Raw genomic sequence first — 20,453 nt, forward strand, 5'->3', positions numbered from 1 at the left:
GCCCCAACTCCTTGCAGAGACAGCAAACTAATCCTATGCGATCTGATCTGAGCCCGAAAACACCCTCGATCAACTTTTGGGACAAAATTTTGTCACTTTTTGAGGCAATCAAAATCTCTGGCTAATGCCACAACAAAATATAATAGATAATAGACTTTAAACATTAGGTCAAAATGGACTCTTGGGGGCGGGAGATATTAAAACAAACTCTACAATAATTTTGTGACTAGGGCAAAGCTCTCTGACAGATACGTAGACAAATGGACAAACTGACAAACGGACAGACAAACAACCGACAGTCCACTGACAGGCAAAACTCAACGCAAACAAAACGACAAATCCGTCGACGGGTCCCGAAAGGCCAAAAATAAAAATGCGCTTATAAATAATTCAAATGAAATGAAAAAAGCAACAACAAACTACACACATGAGCAACAAAAACTTTTACATAAATCAGACGATTTTGCTTTTTTTCTGTTTAGTTGTTTATTAGGTAGAAGTTTTTCCTTTTTCTTCATATTGTGTCAGTGTGTGCATGTGAGTGTGTGGAGTGACTAAGTGAATCTCAAAATTAAACAGAATGGATAGAACAATGTATGGTAAAATTGATCCCGGAGCAAGGCAACCTTACCGCACCGTAAGGAGTAAAGGCATCCAACCGGGCTGTAAGTATAATGAATTTGAGCTAACAGAACTACAAGAAAAAAGTTTGAAAGCACCGCAAGGGACTACTTTTTAAACAAATTAAAAAAGAAGCTGATCTATTTAAGTGGTGGCTTTTGAGGTACGATGCTTTAGCATCTAATGGTTTACCATTAGAAAAAAAAGAATCGTTTATTCATTCATTCAGTGCCGATTGTTTGAAGAAATGTTTTACATACAAACAAGAGGCCAGAAAGTCTACTTTATGCAACATTCAATAACTAAAGCCTTATGTATTATTACACAGAAAAGTTATAAACTATATTTTTATCGTAAATTCATCATATGTTTTTATTCTATATTTTGATTACAATTTATAGTCCTACGATTGAAAATATTTATGTTTAAATTCCTTTGAGTTACTTTACTTTTCGTTCCTATCGAATGGATTGATGTGCCTTTTTTTTGCCATTTAGATTGACGTTAATTTAATTTTTATCTGACACACCTAGATATAACTGTTTAACTAACTAATTTATTTAAGTCAATAAAATTTACATGACCTAAAGTTTTAGGATCTTTTCTTTTTAAAAAGAATAATCTTTAAGAAAATAATGCGTAAAACTTTATATTCCTGCATTTGTCTAAATTTTCTTAAAGTTAATTACTTTAGCTTTTTGTAAAGAAAATATAAATTGCTAAACATTTTTGTTATCACCTGCTAATGAATAATAAACCTATGCAAATTTAATTTGCCACATTTTTAAATTATTTCTTGTTTAGATTTAGTGAATTGTGGTTTAAAAAAAAAAAAATAGAAATCCAGTTGAAAAATTCCAAAATTAATACACAAAACCCAGGTTAAGTATATCCAAGTTGCAAATATTGATCTCCTACATATAAAAGTCAGCAAAACAATTTGGACTTTCAAATTCGAAGCAGTGTAATTACTCATCATGCCGGAAAGTAGGCAACAGGTTTTGTCAAACAAATTAAAAAATTTTGTGTTTTCGAATAAGAGAAATTTTAATTAACTATTAGAGACCTCAAATGTTCCTGTCTGTTTAAGCAACTAAAATGTTAAGAGGCAGCGTTAACAATATTGAAATCATTTGTATAAAATAAATATATTTCTTCTTGTATTTCAATATTTTATCTGTCTAAAATGAGTTTAAGAAGAATCATCTTCCTGTTCTTGCATTTCAGTAGGTTTCATTGTCTTGTGTAGGCAATGAATTGTCTATTTTCACAATTGCAGTAAAATGCTTCCTTTTCGGATACTAACTTGGTCATCTTATTGGTCATCTTATTTCAAAAATCATTGGGGGACATCCTTTTACAACTCACTTTTAAAAATGTTCATTTAAATCAAAGAAGAAAAAAATGTTTACTTGAAAAATGCTTTCCTTTTGATGCCGTTATATATATTTTGTGCAAGAGGTTTTGTAATTTTCTCTTGCTTTAGTTAAAAACGAATAAACATATGATTAAAAATTGTTGTGAAAAATAAGTAGCAATACATATACATATAAGGAATGATATGTATTTCGATTCTACCATTCAATTATTTCCACACAACCAGCGAGATTGTTTCCTGTTGAGGTGCCTCGCATATGTAACGGAAGAGACTACCCTTGTGATTGGAGCAGGGACGATCGTTCAATTCAAATTCAGTAGAGTATCCCCAAATATAACCCATATGAATACAATGTTCGCGACCTCCAGCATTGTCGGGTTGCTTAGGAGCCCATTTAGAGATGGTGAATTTTTGTCCAGTGGTGAACCAATTGTATGTGCCTTCACGTCCCAAATCATTGCCAGATGTCCAATAACTATTTTTGTCGCCACTCGCTTTTAAATAGTTGGCAATGGCTTCGAACTCCTCCGCCGTCTCGAATGTTACCAATTCCGACTTTAATGCACGACATTTCTCATAAGCTACGTACCAATTGGATCCATCCAAGCCAAAGAAATAATAACCATTGTTAATTTTGGTAAAAGGTTCTGTATTAACAGGCTCATCGTTTCGATTTCCTAAGAAGACATATTAATATTATTACCTAAATTGCGCAGCTAACACGTACAATTTATATATTATCAATTCCTTCTGTTTAATTTTACTTACCTGAATAATAATTGATCGCAAATTTGTCGTAGCTTGTCGAGCTAACCACCAGACAGGCCAGCAATGCGAGGCTGAGAATCGTGAAGTTAGCCATTTGTTTTGATACTGAATTTCATACTAACTGCCTTGACGTGTTTTATAGCCAAAATCTAAATTAATAAGAGGAATTTGCACAACAGTATTTGATGTCCTTATCTTTTAAAAATGAGTGCTTGTATCTACCTCAATTTCTTTTTTATTTGCACAATCAATTCCATTTCTTTTTCTGTTGAAAAATGATTTGGTGTTTTTTAACTTCAACGTACAAATGAAATGAAATGAAATGTTGAAGCTCTAGCTTCAATATCTAATTGATATTGTATATAGATATTGATTAAAGTCAATAAAGTGGGAAGCATATTTAATTTAAAATTGATTCTCTTTTTGTTTCGGTTAATGACATTGTACTGGCATTGTACTATCTTGGTAAAATTCAGATAAGATATTAAAAAAATTGTTCTTAATGCGTGTAACTTGTAATTTTCTCATGCCAAATTTGAATCAATTTTAAATTGAACGTCCAAGAATTCTGTCCAAAATCACTCGTCGGTTGGGTATATGTGGCCAGGAAGCCTATTGATACCTTCCTTGACATGAAACCCAAAAGACTTGTGCCTTCCAGAATTATTATTACCATTCCTATTTAATTTGCATTGGTAGCAATAGTAATGAAACCTATTTTTTTAATAACTGGATACCAATTTACATAAGTAGTATGCGATTTACTCAGCCATCTTAAAAGCTATTGGGATGAAGCTTGATATTTGAGGTTCGAGGTAAGATAAAGTATGAAAATAAATACATATAAAAGTAAATCCATAAAGTAATATGTTCATGAAATTCCAAAAACAGGCGAAATTTCAATCAGATCGGATAAAGAGAACACAATTTACAGTCAATATAAATCGGCAAATGGGGAACAGGAAAAAAAAATATAAATGATATTTGGAAGGTTTTGTCTGTGCATTGATGAATTAATTGAGTTACAGAAAAAAAAGTTTGGAACATTTAAAAATATTATGGCCAAGGACTGCAAGGACTGTACATATATATAAACTTTGGCACAGCCGAAGTTAGCTTCTTTGATATTTTAAATTCTTTTTGGTTGCCAAGTCAGTTCATTTTTCCCAGGCAGGGCTTTGAGTAAATGAGTATTAAACTAAAATTCAGAGTAAATTCCTCATTAATTTGATCGTTCATTATGCCGTAAAATAGGCAGCAATTGTGCAAAGTTCGTAAATTTTTGTTTCAGCAAAAATGTAGGCAACAGAAATGATAAAAATAATATTTATTTTTGAGTCTTTTGGTTGAAATATTTTGTATTTTCTTTTCCTTCGGTAAAACAAAAACTAAAACAAAATTTTGATTTAATATTATCCTAAAAAAAAAAGTGGAATGAATTGAATTTTAGATGAAATCTAAAATAATTTCTTTTTCACTATCTGGAAAAGTACACTGGAAACTTTATGTTCAAGCATCATAAACAATTGTGATAAAACTAAAAGAAAAATAATTAGAACAACATTTGCCTTATGTAATGTAAACACTAGATGACGTAATCTTTACACAATAAGATCGAAGAAGATCTTTGTGTTTGTTTTCTCCATGTTGAAGAGGCTCGCCTTTAAATTTCTCCCACTTGCTGATGTTTATACCAATTTGAAGAGTGCACATACATATACAAATATTTAAACACCTGCGATTGCATTGGCAGTGAGTTTCAACAACTCAGTTGTTATTTGACTTCAATTTGAATATGTTCAATTCAGTTTACATTGAGACTTTGTGCTAACAAGTGAGATAACTGTGCGCGCAACACACAGAATGAGTATCGGTAAGCGTCAATCTCTGGCAATTATATTGGTAGTAACAACGGGCAAAGATGACCTTACTACGGGGTTTCATTCATTAGATCATTTTGTACAATTTGATTCCGTCGTATTTCATTGATATGTATGCATGTAGTCAGAGAGTTGACGCGACAACAAAATAGTTTCACGCTGTGGGCGTCATTCGAAATCTGTTGTCGCTCTTGTGTTCTATATCCATTGAACAGTTGACGAATGGTGCTAGAGATGTCAACGTGATGCCATACGATGGTGATCGTGTAATAATAGTAAACAAAAAATATTCACTATCTCGAATGACAATCTCATATAAGAGTTTACCTTCTCTTTGTAATATTCCTTTAAAATTCTTCGATGGAAATAAGATGGTACAACAATTTTTAGATAGTACATCTCCAACGCATCTTGTCTGTCTAATGAACAAACAAAAAAAAAAAAAAAAACATTTTTAAGTAATAGTTGCTTACCAATCACATATTGAATAAAAATTATTTGAAAGTAAATGAAGATGATTTCTGCAATACGCCATATTCTGAGAATCTATATCAACAGATACAAACAATTTGTTTCCCATCTCTAATATATTTTCATTTAGTTTGTCTATTTATCTATTTTTATAGCCACACACGACACTTGCCGAACAGGTACATATAGTATGGGCCTTCTATACTATACCTGTATATAAGCAGAATGATTATGTAAGCAATTAGAAAATGCTTTGGAGACCCTCGGGTCATCATGATATAAAGCTAACATTTGATTGATTACATTCAATGATTATTACACAAGCCAAAGGAAAACGCTTGTAAACTAAACTCTTAGCTGCCTCTACGGAAGTGCAAAGTTAAATTCCTCACCAGAATTCACTGTTTATTCGAACTTCTCCAACCAGTTCTCATAGCTTGACAAAGGTGCCGAAAGGCGACCACCTGTTGGCAATGGAGTTAACTTAAGTGACGCAAAATTGAAAACCATATGGATAAAATCTATTCAAGTTTTGTCTAGTTAACCCTTGACTGGATGCTGAGCAAGCAATCATAATGAAAAACCATCATCAAACAAATGAATTCAGAAGCAAATTTAATTTGTTTGCTCATTTGTTTCGACATTTATTGTTTGGTTTTTTTCTTCTTTACTTTTGTTGTATTTAGCTTGTTTCACTAATTTTAGTTTTTAGTTTCAAAGTCAAGTGATTCATCATCATCAACAAAAGAAAAGAGCAAAAAGATATAACGAGGAGGAAAATGGGAAAAAGAAAACAGGCAGAGAGCGAGAGAGCATTTTTGTGTCTTTTTTTTTTTTGTGAGACAAAACACCCACTCAAAGATACCAACAACTAGCATTGCCAACAAATGCCAAATTCTTAATTACTCAACAATTTTTATACCCTGCAACTGAAAGGCTATAAGGGTATAGTTAAATCTGCTAACTAATAGTACCTGTCTGGGGGATTTAATATTTTTATAGCTTTCCAATTGAATTCAAACTACTGAGAGCGTGCGCTGACTACCTAACGATATTTTTTGTAATATTTAACTTTAAAAAGGTGATTATTATTATTATTATTTGAGGCTTAGAAATGCTTAAAACTTTTCTTATTAAATTTGTTAAAATGTTTTTTTTTTAGTGAATTTAATATTAATTTTTAACGTTTAAACTAATTTCCGGAAACAGTTACATATGTCACTTTGAGCATTTTTGAATATATTCTTATGTTCCTTGGATATTTTGTATTGAATGTCAATTTTAATGTCACTTTTTGAAAAAAATATATTTAAAATTAAAAATGAGTAATTCCAAGTTGATAAAATCACTTAAAATACAATAAATAGTTGAATAACTTTCTTATTCCACCATCAATTCATGTACTCAAATTGGCCATAAATCTTTTAAAATGAAATAAAAGTTTATAATATTTTTGTTATTAATATAAATTTAAGTAAAAAACTAAATACAATAATATTTAAAAGGCGTTTCATTCCTAAACTAGTATGGATTATGTTCATAGTTCAAAGTTCGATTCAAGAATTTTAAAATGTATTTAAATGGCAGCTATAAATCATTAATACTTACTTCAGTTCTTTCGCTCAATAATTGAGTGTTTTTAAAAATAAATCAAAGTTAAACTCGCTTTCCCACTTGCCGTAGAGTATCTAGATGTTCGTCTTGCCCAATGCCATTTCTTAATTTCTGATTTTGGGGTTGTGTTTTTGTGTTATTTTGTAATTGAGCAATTCTCGAGTTCCACTCGATTCCATTTTGAGTGAGTAATTTATGCTCTGAGTCTGAACAGCAGCAGCAGCAGCCGCCGCCTGAACAACATTTGTTTTCATTCGTCTTGTTCAGTTGCTTTTAAGATTTTGCCGAGCGAAAATTGAATCTTTCTGTTCGCCGTCGTTGTGTGTGTGTGTGTGTGTGTGAGTGTTTGTTGTGCATATGTGAGAGAGCCAAAAACAAAATTGTTTATAAAAATTTCGTGTGAAGAATTCAGAAAAACATCAGCAACAGCAAATGAAACCAATACAACAAATATACAAAAACCTCTCTCTATCCCTCTCTGCCTTAAAAATTGTCACAAAAAAATGAAAGTGCAGACAAGCGATAATAAAACAAAACAAAAACAATCAAAAATATATACATACATATGTATATAGCAATGTCAACAACAAAATTACCAGTCAAGAGCAACAGCAGCCAACAACATTCGCGTTTTTGACCTGCTCTACGTTTTGTGTATATTTCGCCCACGCTCTCTTTTCCACTCACCACTCCGCACCTCCGGCTGTTTCTCTCTGCCATTTTGTTGCAGTTGCATTGTGCAAACTGCTGCACCATGTCATGTGCAACAGCAGCAGCCGCAGCATCAACAGCTGCTCCTTCATCTTGTCGTTTTTCTCCCTCTTGATCACTTGCAACTCTGCCACGAACAGCATTTCATCATTTATGGTGGCATTTAATTGATTTTAATTGCATTTTAATCAACAGCCAACGAAATGTGTCAACGAAAATTTGTCTTGTACTTAGTTAAATGGCTTTTAAATGAATATAACCAATTGAAGTTTGCCTTTAATGCATAGAAAACTACAATGGTTTCAACTTTTTTATCTGAATGACAGTAGCAAAGCGAGACTATAGATACATCCATACATACATATGTGTGTATTTGATCATTTGTAGAATTTTAATCATGTTTATGTTTCTCATTATCAATACAAAAGTGAGAATGACACACAGGTTTCATTTTACAAATGGTGGAGCAGTTGATATACAACACATGTACATATGTACATACATAAATATTGAGAACTGTAATGAATATAAGTCATTTTACAGTCCTTTAAAGCCCATTTTATATATGAACGTACTTTACCCATAGAGGTTCTCTTAATTTAGGTTCTCTTAATTTAAGACTTACTTCGAGTCTGTTATATACATAGGTTAAGTTTTTTTTTGCAATATAATTGCTGATTGAAGTTGTTTATCAACTTTATACATAGATAGGTATAGGTATTTAGACTATTTGATTGACTTATATGACTTGTTTACTAAAATTCGCTTGGCTGATTCGCTTGTGATTGTTTTATTTGCGTATTGGCATTTAAATATGACCAAAATTTGCAAAAATAATTAAAAACCATAAATGTTTATGTTATTAACTACATACTCCTTTATGCTTATCGTTACTTAAAAGCCTTTCGAACTTAATTTGTATTAAATTGTTTTAGGTATTTCTACATTTAGAATTCATAAACTCTTTTATTTCTTCTTATTTATTTGAGAGACAACACGAAAAGGAAAGTGAACCAAAAATTGATTAAAATTTATGACTAAATTCAGTTTGAGAACTAATTTCAAAACATTTTTTGTATCATTTCAAATGTGAAATGTCAAATCCAATATAAGAGATATGTCTTGGACAGAGCCGGAAGTATATTAAAGAGTTTATTAATATTTGTAATTGTTGTTGAACACTAGACATAAAGTTTAATTTAACACGATCCTTCCGATATTCTCCATTCATTTTTATATACCATGATAATTTATTTCCGTTCTTCTCTGAACTAAACATTTGTATGTGTGTATGTATGTAGAGAGCTTAATACAAAATTGTGAATTCAGTTTCTTGACGTTGACCCAGTGAAGCATGACGACGATGTTCTTATTCTGATAACCCTGCCCTGATCTATTTTTAGTCATTGATTTGTCTTTAACCCAACACAAACCAAAGCAAACCATATGGCAGATCATTCAACCACATGTTCAATATACCCTAAGGCACACGATATAATAAACTATGGTATACTATACCTTATGAATACATACATACAATATGTGTTTGTGTGTATTTATATGAGTTGTTATATTGCGAAAATTCAATAATGAAAAATCATGTTAAATATAGATCTATTTAGCTTTTGGCTATTTTGTGTATTTTTTTTGGCGTCGTTTTTATACGAACGTCTATCGTTATAAATGTTGCTGTCAAAAAGGCAAAGAAAATCACGTCACACCTTTTTCGCCTATGAGATTTTCCTTTATATAACTCAAGTATGCGATTTTCACTCAATGAGAATGTCAACTCTCTTTTCTCCCCATGTATCGCTCTTCCTTTCGTGAGAAATCTCACTTTTTCTCACTTGGCATTGGCCCAGTTACAGGTGGCTTTTGGTTGCGACATGGCGATTCGATTTTGCGGTTGCCTCTGTCAACTTTTGAACTTTCTGAGGCGCCAAATATAAATGTTGCCAACTATTTTATAGAGAAAATTCAATTTGTTTCGATCTTTGCTGTGTTTAACATTTTAATTAGTGTCTTTAAAGTGTTAGTACGTTTTGAGGAAAAGGCTACAAAAGACTCGATAGTCTATCCTAGTTTATAAGATGTAAAAATAAATATAATAAATTTCAGTTTTGAATTAGGTTCGACAAAAACTTAGGCAAATGATCCTTTGTCTATTTAGAGAGTTCTATTTTCTTCCTTATCTATGAAAAAATGTTGCGGCTGCTTTTAAGTCAAAGCTTTCATATTCTTATGACAAACTGTTTACCTTTTAGAAATTGTTAATATTACAGTTTCCCTCCCTTCAATACTGTTTGAAGGTTTTAGGTATTGTTTTTCATGCGCGGGAATTAAATTGAATTGTTGTATATTCTTTAATTTTTGGCGGCTTTTTAAATTTGATTGAATTTCATTTTTTGTTTATATATTTTTTGTTTGTTTTTGCTTTGTTGATTTTGAGGTCTTAATCGTTGGCTGTCATGTTTTATTTTAGTGTTTGACTTTTGGGCGGGTCTATATGGATTTCAGTTAAGTGATGATAAATTGACAGTTGCTGAAGGTATCAAAAAATATTTGTATTCTCTTGAAAATTTGACATTGATGTTTTTGTTCTTTCTTAGAGATGATCGCGATTAAAGCAAAGTGAGTTATTAATTTTGAATGGATTGAATGTAGTGTCATTCCTAATTCCGGTTTCTTTAAAATAAGTTTGAAGAGTACTTAAAGTTCATATTTATCTTGTGGTTCATCTCTTGTGATTCTAAGACTTGTCATGTTATTCCACCATTTGGCGCTCCATGCGGCCCCGCCCTCTGATTTGTTGTTGTTTTTGCTTCTAGCCAAATAAAAGCTAACAAAAACGAATGCAAACAGCATTAACTTGATCAAATATATCGTCTATATACACACACACATACCTAACTACATATGTCTGTGTATAAGAAAATATTATATCATATATATATGCGTTATTTCATGCCCTGGTGCGATTTTTCGCATTTTTATTTTTATTCGAGTTTACTGAACAAGTTCTCGTCCCACGAAAATTTTGATTCCAAAAAAAAAGAGAAAAAATGTGTGTAGCTGTTGGTCTACGGTCGTTAACGTTGTCTATGGCCACTTTGGGTGTCTGGTGTGGGTGGTTTGATTGAGTTTTCATTTATATACATATGTATCCCTATATATGTATGTACATACAAATATATTCTTTGGGCTTTGGTCAATCGGTTGGCAACCAAAGTTTCGTTTGTCTGCTTTGTTTTGATATTTGGTAATTTTGCTGTTGTGGCTCAAACATTTATTTGAACTACCGTTTATAGTGGTTTGCATATTGTAAAAGGAAAAGAAAGCAAAGTAACGAAACCATAGGCAAGACTCTTCGATTTTGGCCATATTAAGTGTTGTTTCTGTGTGTGAGCTGAAATGTCTTCAAAACTGATATCATCGTCGTTTCACAGTACGCCCCTAAATGATTGCTTTAAGGTGGGCGCGTTTGAGAGACGTTTGGGTAAGTTTTATATACCAAACCATTCTGTGTCTGTGTGGGAGACTGTTTAAATAAAGCCATCGATTAACCATATGAGGTCAAGTTCATGACAACTTGAAACGAAATAAAATTCATTCATAGGCATAAGACGTTTGCCTCAATGAGAGAAGTAGGCTTATAGAAATTAAATAATATAACTTTTCTGAATCATTAATTAGCTCAATATGGTGGCTTTAGTAAATGATTATCAATATATGGGTTTAGGTTTAACGACATATAATAGTTAGAAATATTCGTTTTTGTTTTTGCTATATTTGTATGGGGTTCTAATTAACCATAATCTAATCGTTAAGTGGAGTAGTAAGGTTAATATCAAACTAATGAAAAAGGTCTTGGAAAAAGCCTTAAAAATGTTACGAATTGCATATTCTGGTATTTCGATTTATATTATAGATTTTATAATTAATTTGTCCTATTAATTGTATTTTATTTGACTATGTAGCAAAGTGTAGATATAACTATTTATATATGGAGCAATTTTTCAAGAAGCTACAAATGTACATAACATTTTATGAAAATGAGTCAAATCTTTGTATAATTTCTAGAAACTCTTCTAGAAAAGCTTTCCGTTCCTAGACACAAACCTTAAAATTATTATCATATAACTGAGAAAGTCTTTCCCGAAAGTTTGTTTTCTGCGATAACTGCGATGAAGACAAACAAAAGTTGACAGTCTTATCTAAAACTTTGGGTTTCATTCCACTTACTATTAAGGCATATCTTGGTATCCCCATTTAGTTAGTTATGCGTCACATCTGCAGTGCAAGGTGTATTTGATACAAGTCTAGCGATGGCCAACTATGGGGATTACGACAATTTGGGTAGCTTAACAGAAGAAGGAAAAAAAATGTATTTAAATGTTATTTAATAACGATTTTTCTTTTGTTTTGTTTTACAGATGCTCTCTTAGCTGATTTGCAGAATAGTGTGCCGGGTCAACAGCAGCCACAATATGGCACAGTTCAACCCAAGCTAATTCATCCGCAACCCCAACAACAACAGCAACAACAACAACAGTTTGTGGATAATACACCTGGCTATGGCAGTCTGCGGGGCAAAGCCCAACCTCAGGTGGTGAGTAAAATATAAGAGTCAGATATTGTATAAATATTAATGACCCATTTCTCTTTTTCTCTTGCAGTATCAAGAACATTATAGCGTAGAGACACGATCACCCACAGCTGGCGAATTTAATGGCTCGTCTAATGGGTATCAGAATCAGAACCATCAGGGTTCACTGCCACGCAAGGTTGTTAACTTCAACAATGGTCAATCAACGCAGCAGAATGCCTCTGGTTTGTCCGAATTAGATTCATTGTTGCAAGATTTGCAGAATGCTCGCTACAACAATGGAACCGAGAAGAAGGGTATGCAGATCTTTGATTACACATAAGCAAAAGTTCTTTTTATTCAAATTATGCTTTTCTTATCTAGATATCGAGGTTCCGGCCAATTATAGCAATCCAGTCTCGAAATATAATACCTTCAATAGCTATGCCACTGTCGAGGAACGTCCCACCATGGATAGTCTCCTGAGCGAATTGGATAATGCCCATATCTATGCCATACCCAATGGGTAAGAATGTTAAACTTTATTCTAGAATGTACCTACAAATATTTATCTCTTGTCTCGTCTTACTAGATCTGCTCATAAATCACCAACACCTGGACGTCATGTCACCATCACGGTGCGGGAGACAAAGACGGAAAAGCTAACAGGGCCCGATGGTCCAGGTATTTACACATATCTTTTTATCTACTCTTATAACCCCGATTTACTCATCAATTCTTTCATTCGAATTGCAGTTGGAACCGTTGAGGAACAGATTGTTCAGCAGAAAGATTCATATACACCGAATCATGCAGTTCCCTCAGTTCACCAACAACATCAGGGATATAGCACATCGCAAGCCACAAAAGAATTAGATGATCTAATGGCCTCATTGTCGGACTTTAAGGTAAGTCCGTAAGAAACGTTGCCTCGTTATTGTTAGAATTATTATATAAACTTTGGTATAGTCGTTTTAGTTAGATCTTAAATAATGTTTGTATTATAGAAGTTAATTTAGTACATTTAATTGAAGAGGGTTTTTGATCCTCTAAAGTGATCATATTTCCGTACGTGTTTTAGACTGATTAAATCAATTTCATTTCAAACTAGGAGAGGCTAAAGCTTCAGCTTAAAGATCAGATGTAATTCGGATGTAAACGTATTTCAGTAAAAGATGATGTTCTATAGCAACTAAAAATATTACTGAACAAATAAATAATTGTTCCTTTATCATAACTGAAGTAAATAGCAAAGATAAGAAATGTTGGCAAAGATAGACATGATATGATATGATGAATTTTTGACCTTTTAGTAAACGACTGACAAACAGTTAACGTGTTTTTTGTTCATAATAATTAAAAGAGCCTGTATTAAGTAATTCATTGTATGTGATGGTTATTTAAATCACTTGTTGCAATGTATTTGGCATGTTAGTATTTATTTATTCCACTTTTTTCACTCTTATTACCTCATCAACGTACGAGCATCGTCTACCGGTTTACTATACCGGTTTGGGCCAAATTGTTTCAATTTGGTGCAAAGTCAGATATATGTCAATTGACAATACAAAAAGACTGAATATTGTGGGAGTTCACAATAAATAGAAACAAATTTTATATGTCAATCTGTCACAAAAGTATGCATTAATTGGGATTTCTTGCTGATCAAAGAGTGCGAATGACTTTATATAGTTCTGTGTACTGAGATATAATAGAGATAGAGAGCTTTATCCATAAATTTGAAACCTTACTTACTTTAGATTCAATTAGACTTTTAGATCAGAGAAAACTGTTAAAACTGTTAAACTGTTTCTTGTATATCACAATATTTCTAAATAATAGAAATGAAGTATGTATTTTGTGGCATATAAAATAGAAAATGTAATCCATCCAGTTTATTTATAGATTGAATATTATGTTATGTTCGGAGGTCATTTCGATATTAAAATCGAAATTCTGCATCTGATAAGATATCTTCTTACATAGTATCTTAAAGGCCAATAAATTTGTTTTGTTTTGGATAAAACTTCTTTAGAGAAAGGAAGACTCTTTCCTTGTGCTTTTAAATTTGCAGTAGCTTAATGCAAATATAAACACACTAAAAGAGTTGCAACAGACATAAGTTAAGTGTTCTATACTTTTTATGTCTAAATACAATCCGAATATGTGTATATATATTGTTTCTCCTGCTTATTATATTTATGATCAAAGCCAAATGTTTTCACTTTTTCACCTGTCTGAGTGTTACGCTTGCTTTGCCTAGCGTCAAAATAAAAATTGCATATGGCCGGACGGACCCATGGCAAAGGCTTCCTTCTTCTCGTCAAATTAAAACTGTTTGGATATTTTTAGCACTCAAAACAACACCCCAACGTTTTGTTAGATTGTATAAAAGTACATGTGTAGTTGTATGTGTAAATGTGCTCTGTTGGTAATAAAAACCATAAAATCAACATATTTATCATATTCATTCGAGTGACGCATGTCGCTCAAGCGAAGAATAGTATATGGCCTCACGCTCTGGCCCAACTTTCTCTTCTTCCTCTGTCTCCATCTACCCACGTTATGTGGGTAGGTGCCCTTAGTGGCCATGTAACCACGAGTGTCAGAGACCTATCAAAAGCTCTTGACTTTGACATACGTGAAAAACGTGAATTGAAGGTGGACATTTTTATTAGATAGATAAATTTGGTCATACCTTAATGATCGTCGATTATGGGAGTGCTATAATTATATTGTGTCAAAGTTTTTCTCAATTTATTGCACACGGCGCTAAAATACAGCCCCCAATCACCCAACCATTCCTTCTTTCGTTATATATATGTGTATACATATATATATTTAGATAAATCTCTGGCTGATCCGATTAATTAAAGCATCAATCAATTGTCGAGTAAACAAAACATTTGCCTTATTTGCATGCATTTCCGTTTCTTTTGCTTTAGAATAGATTTTTATTTATCTCTCTGTCTCTTTTTCACACTTTATATATTTCCATCTCACTTTTTTGTCTTTCTGTCGGACAGTTGTTTTTAGAACTTTTCGGACATTTCGTACACAACTCATGATCATAATGATGATGTATTTCAACAGATGTGCTCTGCATTGTGACTCTATACCCTGCTGCTTTCCATATGCTAGATGGGCATATTAACTGTTCACTATATAAACAAATCGGTTGTGATCATATACATATATATATCAAATCTTTGGTGATCTCGTAAATGTGTATAAAGTCGTCTATTCTTATCTTGATCGGCATTTAAAAGACACTTCAACTAAATGTTTGCAAGAATGAATTTCTTAATCTTTGAGATTATAAAAAATAGGCTACGAGGTCTAGTAGAAAAGTATTTGCTTGCAGACTGCCTCTAGAACAGAAGATCGGGTGTCTTTATGAATAGTCTTTTATAACTATATAAAATAAAAAATATATTATTATAACTATTTAAGTAGGAAAAGAATCTTTTTAATTAACGTTGGAAGTTTGTTCTCAATATAAAGCCATTTATGGCTGCATATCTGTGACTACCAAATAGTTAACTTAAATTAATAACTAACTGAAATAGAAACACTTTTTTTTTTTTACAAGCAAAAAGTGGCTGCATATCTGTGACTACCAAATAGTTAACTTAAATTAATAACTAACTGAAATAGAAACACTTTTTTTCTTTTTACAAGCAAAAGTGTATTTCTTCTTCGTTGTCTTCAATTATAAATTTTTGCATATTGTTTGTATTTATTGCGACTAGCACGCGCTTGTTCCATATACAAATTGGATAATGACAGACATGGGTTATGTATATATATATTTCTTTTCCTTTCCTTTTTCCCCCGATATTGGGTCAAGGCTGCGTCTGCAGTTGGAGTATATACATATATAACAGAGTGTCTCTGTGTCCTTGATGGCAGCTGCAAATGGAAGTAATCAATTAAAATATTTTAAGTGAAATGAGTCTTCAGAAGTCAGTTCCATGTAAACAAATCGAAAAATTCTGTGAAAAGACCATTTTCTGCTTTTAAGTGATTGATTTATTTGGGTTATTTGAGGAGTGGTTGATATATGGATTTATGTATTTGCAAAGTGTGTTTTATATCTTTTGTCTCGTTATGCATTTATTTTTAGTCATTTAGCAATCCATTCCAATCAAGAGCATTCTTTTTTAATACATACAAGCTTTTCCCATATTATAGGAAGTAGGTATTTGCTATAATAGTCGTTATTTTATTATGTTGTTTGCAAACAGTTCAAAATTTTAAAGAACTAAATGAATATAAACTCATAAAATCCATTTAAAACGATTAGTTGGACTGCTATAAAACTTCCAAGACCAAGACCCAAAATGAAAATACATCTATCAACTTTAAGGCAAAGTTATGTATTTATATTTGAATTATGTCTGTCAAATAAATTTGCCCATTTAAAAGTATATGTAGACATCTAGATAGCTATACATTTTCTATACTTCACAAAAGTGTAAACGTTTTTGCTATAAAGAGAATTAATACAGTGCTCTACAGCAGTGGTTGATATATGGTTCAGGTTTGGGCAATTTTATGGGGGAAAGCATTATCAAAATTGAGATATACAACAATAGATTTTGAAGAGATAAATTTCCTCTCTTTGTCTGCCATTAATCTTTTAATCAGTTATATTAGTTGTTACTCAAAACAACTTGGCAACATTTGTTGACCCTAAACAACTGCAGTATGGTAACCTGTGGGGAAAATGAATAATGAATAATTTTTATTGATTAAATTATTTAAGTTTTGAAATTCGGGAGAGAAAATAAATAACATTTATTCCCCATAAAAGTTGTTCTATTTTCTATTCTTCTATTTTCATACACATAACTTATTTTGCTTCAATAAAAAAGAGTGCTTTCCACGCACTTGTCCAAGATCAATTTAAAGAATTATAGTGTTAAGCCAAATAAGTTTTCATTTCTCGGAGGATTTTGCTTATATCTTTTCTAAATTTCTTTACATAGTTTCATTCAAAGCACATATTTCGATAAATACTTAAGGTCTATTAACAACCACCTTTATTCAAAATATACATATATTTTATAGAAATATAAAGAGTATTTTATTTATTCCATTAAAAGAATTGGATATGTAGGAATGCTTGGTATCCGTTGATATTTATTCACTTTGTAACTTGTGTACAAAACCAATAAAATTGAGTATTATTAAACATGTAAAATGATTTGTTCCGTGCTCAGGATGTGTGAGATCTTGAAATTTGCATATTGCATTTTAGAAATTCTTGCATCTTAAAAATTGCAAGACAATACGCTCACAAAGTATTCAAACGATTCGTGAAATTTTAGATGTCTGTCATTTAGATATTCGAAATCAAATTAATTAAATATTAATTACTAGGTGAAATTTTTTTCATTTTTGGCATCATTTCGATGGTCAGCCTCCCAAGCAAACGAAATTAGCTCATAATGCAATCAAGCGGATTAGAAGAGGGCCAAAGAGTGAGAAGCAGAGTGAAGGGGGATGATAAGTCTAGAAAATTGCAATTCAATGTCATTGACGAATAATATGATACATATATTTATATATATAAACATAAGATATAGCATGTATGTATAAATAATTTATATGTATTTATGTATACGCATGTGAAGGCAATTCTGTGTCTGTTAATTATTTAATATCATTTTCAATTCTGAAACGGACGGACAAGGCGTGTCCGTGACTTTTGTTGATATGATAAATATGAAAATGAAATAGGCTTTTCCATTCACCATCCCCCTCTTACTTCCTCACCGTCTGTCGATTCTTTCCCTCTCACTCTCAGTCTATCATTTAGCCACAAAAGAAATAAAAAAAAAAAAAAACCAAGAAAAAATCGAAAATATATTTCGTATATAAACAATATTGCACACGGCACCTCGGATTTTGTTTAGCCCATAAGACGTGGGCAGACAAACGGACAGATGGAGAGACAGTGACCGCCTCCGCCTTGCCGCCACCCCCCTGCCTTCGCTCCACTCCCTCGCCCCTGTCAACACTTTTCTCCACATAGAGTCCATTTTAGCTACTATAGTTTTTCAACATTGCAAATCATTTGCATGGCTATTTTTGAACAAGTTTTTTATTTTTTCGTTCGTTTCTATAACTAAATACATACACACACCCCTGTCTTTGTAGTCGTATAATATACATATATATATATATATATGTTTATGATCTTTCATTGCCAATCTCAATTGGCAATCTACTATGTAGCCGGCATTTCTTACCATTTCAACAGAACGAGATTTCCTCTTACATACTTGGACTTTTGTTTACCCTGCTCCCGAATCTTGTCTATCTTTCATATTGCATCTTTTAGCGTGTGCCATCAGGTTTTATGGGGAAATCCTGTTTGGCCACCCGGCTGGCATCCAATTTTATTATGGTCTAACCAAAACGACGTTTTTTTGAATTTTCATTATTATTTGTATACGATTCGGAGATCTTTAAATAGACAACGCTAAACGCCCAATTGCTATCGTCCAAGAAATAATAAAATATCAGGAGCGGAGTTGGGGGTTGAAAATAAGCTAAAGTAAACTAATAACACAATTCTGAGTAATATGTAGAGAAAGAATTAGATTATTTGTAGTCTGAGTGTTAAACTGTTTATCATGGCTTTCAGATGGGCAACTTGGAAACCTAGTCGAATTTGAAATTATATAAAGATCAATGTAATTAAAGTTTGATAATTGTTTTCTGTTTTTGCAACTAGATTGAACAACATTATAATGTTAGGTTTATATAGTTAAAAATCCCAATTACTATCGTCAGATTTGTTTCATCGTTTAAAGACATCTCTTCGCTACTTTGGTTTGATTTTACTTCTAAGGATAATTACTAAAATTCCTTGAAGACAACACGGAAATATTCTGTTTATGTCTAAAGTTTTGACTTTACTCAGCTTAACTCTTTTTTGATAAGCATCTCGTATGTTGATTTGTTATATTCAAATACAAAGGTTAATTAGTCGTTGAAGATTTTGAACCGTCCCCGATTATAAGCGCCAAAAACGATGCTCAATTAGGCTTCTACTTAGTTAGTTCTTGGTAGATGAACACAACATACACACACACTAACACACATTTTTGAATATACACACAGATAAAATGCAAAAGTTTATGAAAGAAAAATATTGAAATGGAAACTCGCACGGTGAAGACTAGATCTCTATACACACACACACACACACATACATATATATAGATACTCCCCTCCCACACTTGTACCCACCCACATTCACCTCCATCCCCATTTGATTGTCACCTCCCCCCTCCCGTTTGTCTAGAAGCTTCTCCTGTTTTTCGTATTTTTGGCAATGAACAAGAACTACGTCAACGTATGTGTGGAAGAGCGTCGTGCGCAACGAAGCAGGAGAATCTGCCCCAAAAACCAAGAAGAAGAAGAAGGAGAAACTGAACAAAATTTGTTGTTGCTTCTTGTTGAAAGAATATGATTTTTTGTTCTTGTTGTTGGTATTTTTCTCGTGTGCGGCTAAAAGCAAAAGTTTTTGTGCTAGCACTGGCATAACGTTCTATTCAGTCGAGGCAGAGACATCACCAAAGTAGGAAGATCTTACAAAGACTAGAGCAACAAATATTTGCTTAATTAACTTGTACTAAACGAAAAATATCGACTTTAACTTATTATATTGCAGGTTACCAACGGAAGTAGCAACGGTACTCAGTATCCAAGTCAACATTCTGCCACCATACACCATCAGACCGTGACTGATTACGCTCATCCCAATAAAGGAACACAACAGGCTCACCTAACGCAAACTATCGAAGAGACGACCATCGTCGAAGAGGATAATCGCGAGGATCAATTGGATTCTATGCTAGGCAATTTACAAGCCAATATGAGTCGTCAAGGTGTTAATACTGTGCAAAAGGGCTGCTGCAATGCATGCGAGAAACCAATTGTTGGCCAAGTGATCACCGCATTGGGCAAGACCTGGCATCCGGAGCACTTTACCTGCAATCATTGCCAGCAGGAATTGGGAACACGCAATTTCTTTGAACGCGATGGTTTCCCCTATTGCGAGCCGGACTATCACAATCTGTTCAGTCCACGTTGTGCATACTGCAATGGTGCCATATTGGATAAGTGTGTGACGGCATTGGAAAAGACCTGGCATACGGAGCACTTCTTCTGTGCCCAGTGTGGCCAGCAATTCGGCGAGGAGGGCTTCCATGAGCGTGATGGCAAACCATACTGCCGCAATGATTACTTTGAGATGTTTGCCCCGAAATGCAATGGCTGCAATCGGGCCATAATGGAGAACTATATTTCGGCCCTGAATTCGCAATGGCATCCCGATTGCTTTGTGTGCCGGGTAAGTTAAATTTTCTCTTCATTATCTGATCAATCGATCTATATGGCATTCTCAAAT

General features: G+C 32.9%; 2 protein-coding genes across 7 annotated transcripts in view; one reads left to right on the plus strand and one right to left on the minus strand.

The window, feature by feature from the left end:
• Positions 1–20,453, plus strand: part of Pax (Paxillin) — a 33,521-nt gene that overhangs the window by 9,345 nt on the left and 3,723 nt on the right. The window contains exons 1-7 of one of the 6 annotated variants that reach the window (XM_068289431.1): positions 504–665; positions 11,877–12,052; positions 12,120–12,345; positions 12,413–12,554; positions 12,621–12,712; positions 12,785–12,936; positions 19,716–20,396. In XM_068289431.1, coding sequence (XP_068145532.1) covers positions 581–665; positions 11,877–12,052; positions 12,120–12,345; positions 12,413–12,554; positions 12,621–12,712; positions 12,785–12,936; positions 19,716–20,396 — 1,554 coding nt within the window. In that variant the 5' untranslated portion in view covers positions 504–580. Of the gene's footprint in view, positions 1–503; positions 666–4,615; positions 4,641–10,755; positions 10,940–11,731; positions 11,800–11,876; positions 12,053–12,119; positions 12,346–12,412; positions 12,555–12,620; positions 12,713–12,784; positions 12,937–19,715; positions 20,397–20,453 lie in introns of those variants that run through there. The other 5 variants (XM_068289457.1, XM_068289423.1, XM_068289464.1 and 2 more) reach the window with 5 other exon arrangements.
• LOC137576748 (C-type lectin 37Da-like) lies at positions 2,029–2,862 on the minus strand. The gene is made up of 2 exons (XM_068290016.1): positions 2,768–2,862; positions 2,029–2,676 (listed from the first exon to the last, which is right to left on the minus strand). Exons 1-2 carry the CDS (start codon positions 2,859–2,861, stop codon positions 2,207–2,209), a joined length of 564 nt encoding a protein of 187 aa, XP_068146117.1. The 5' UTR covers position 2,862; the 3' UTR covers positions 2,029–2,206.

The sequence above is a fragment of the Drosophila tropicalis genome, unplaced genomic scaffold (assembly GCF_018151085.1).
Source record: "Drosophila tropicalis isolate 14030-0801.00 unplaced genomic scaffold, ASM1815108v1 contig_1187, whole genome shotgun sequence".
In the NCBI taxonomy this organism is placed as follows: domain Eukaryota; kingdom Metazoa; phylum Arthropoda; class Insecta; order Diptera; family Drosophilidae; genus Drosophila; species Drosophila tropicalis.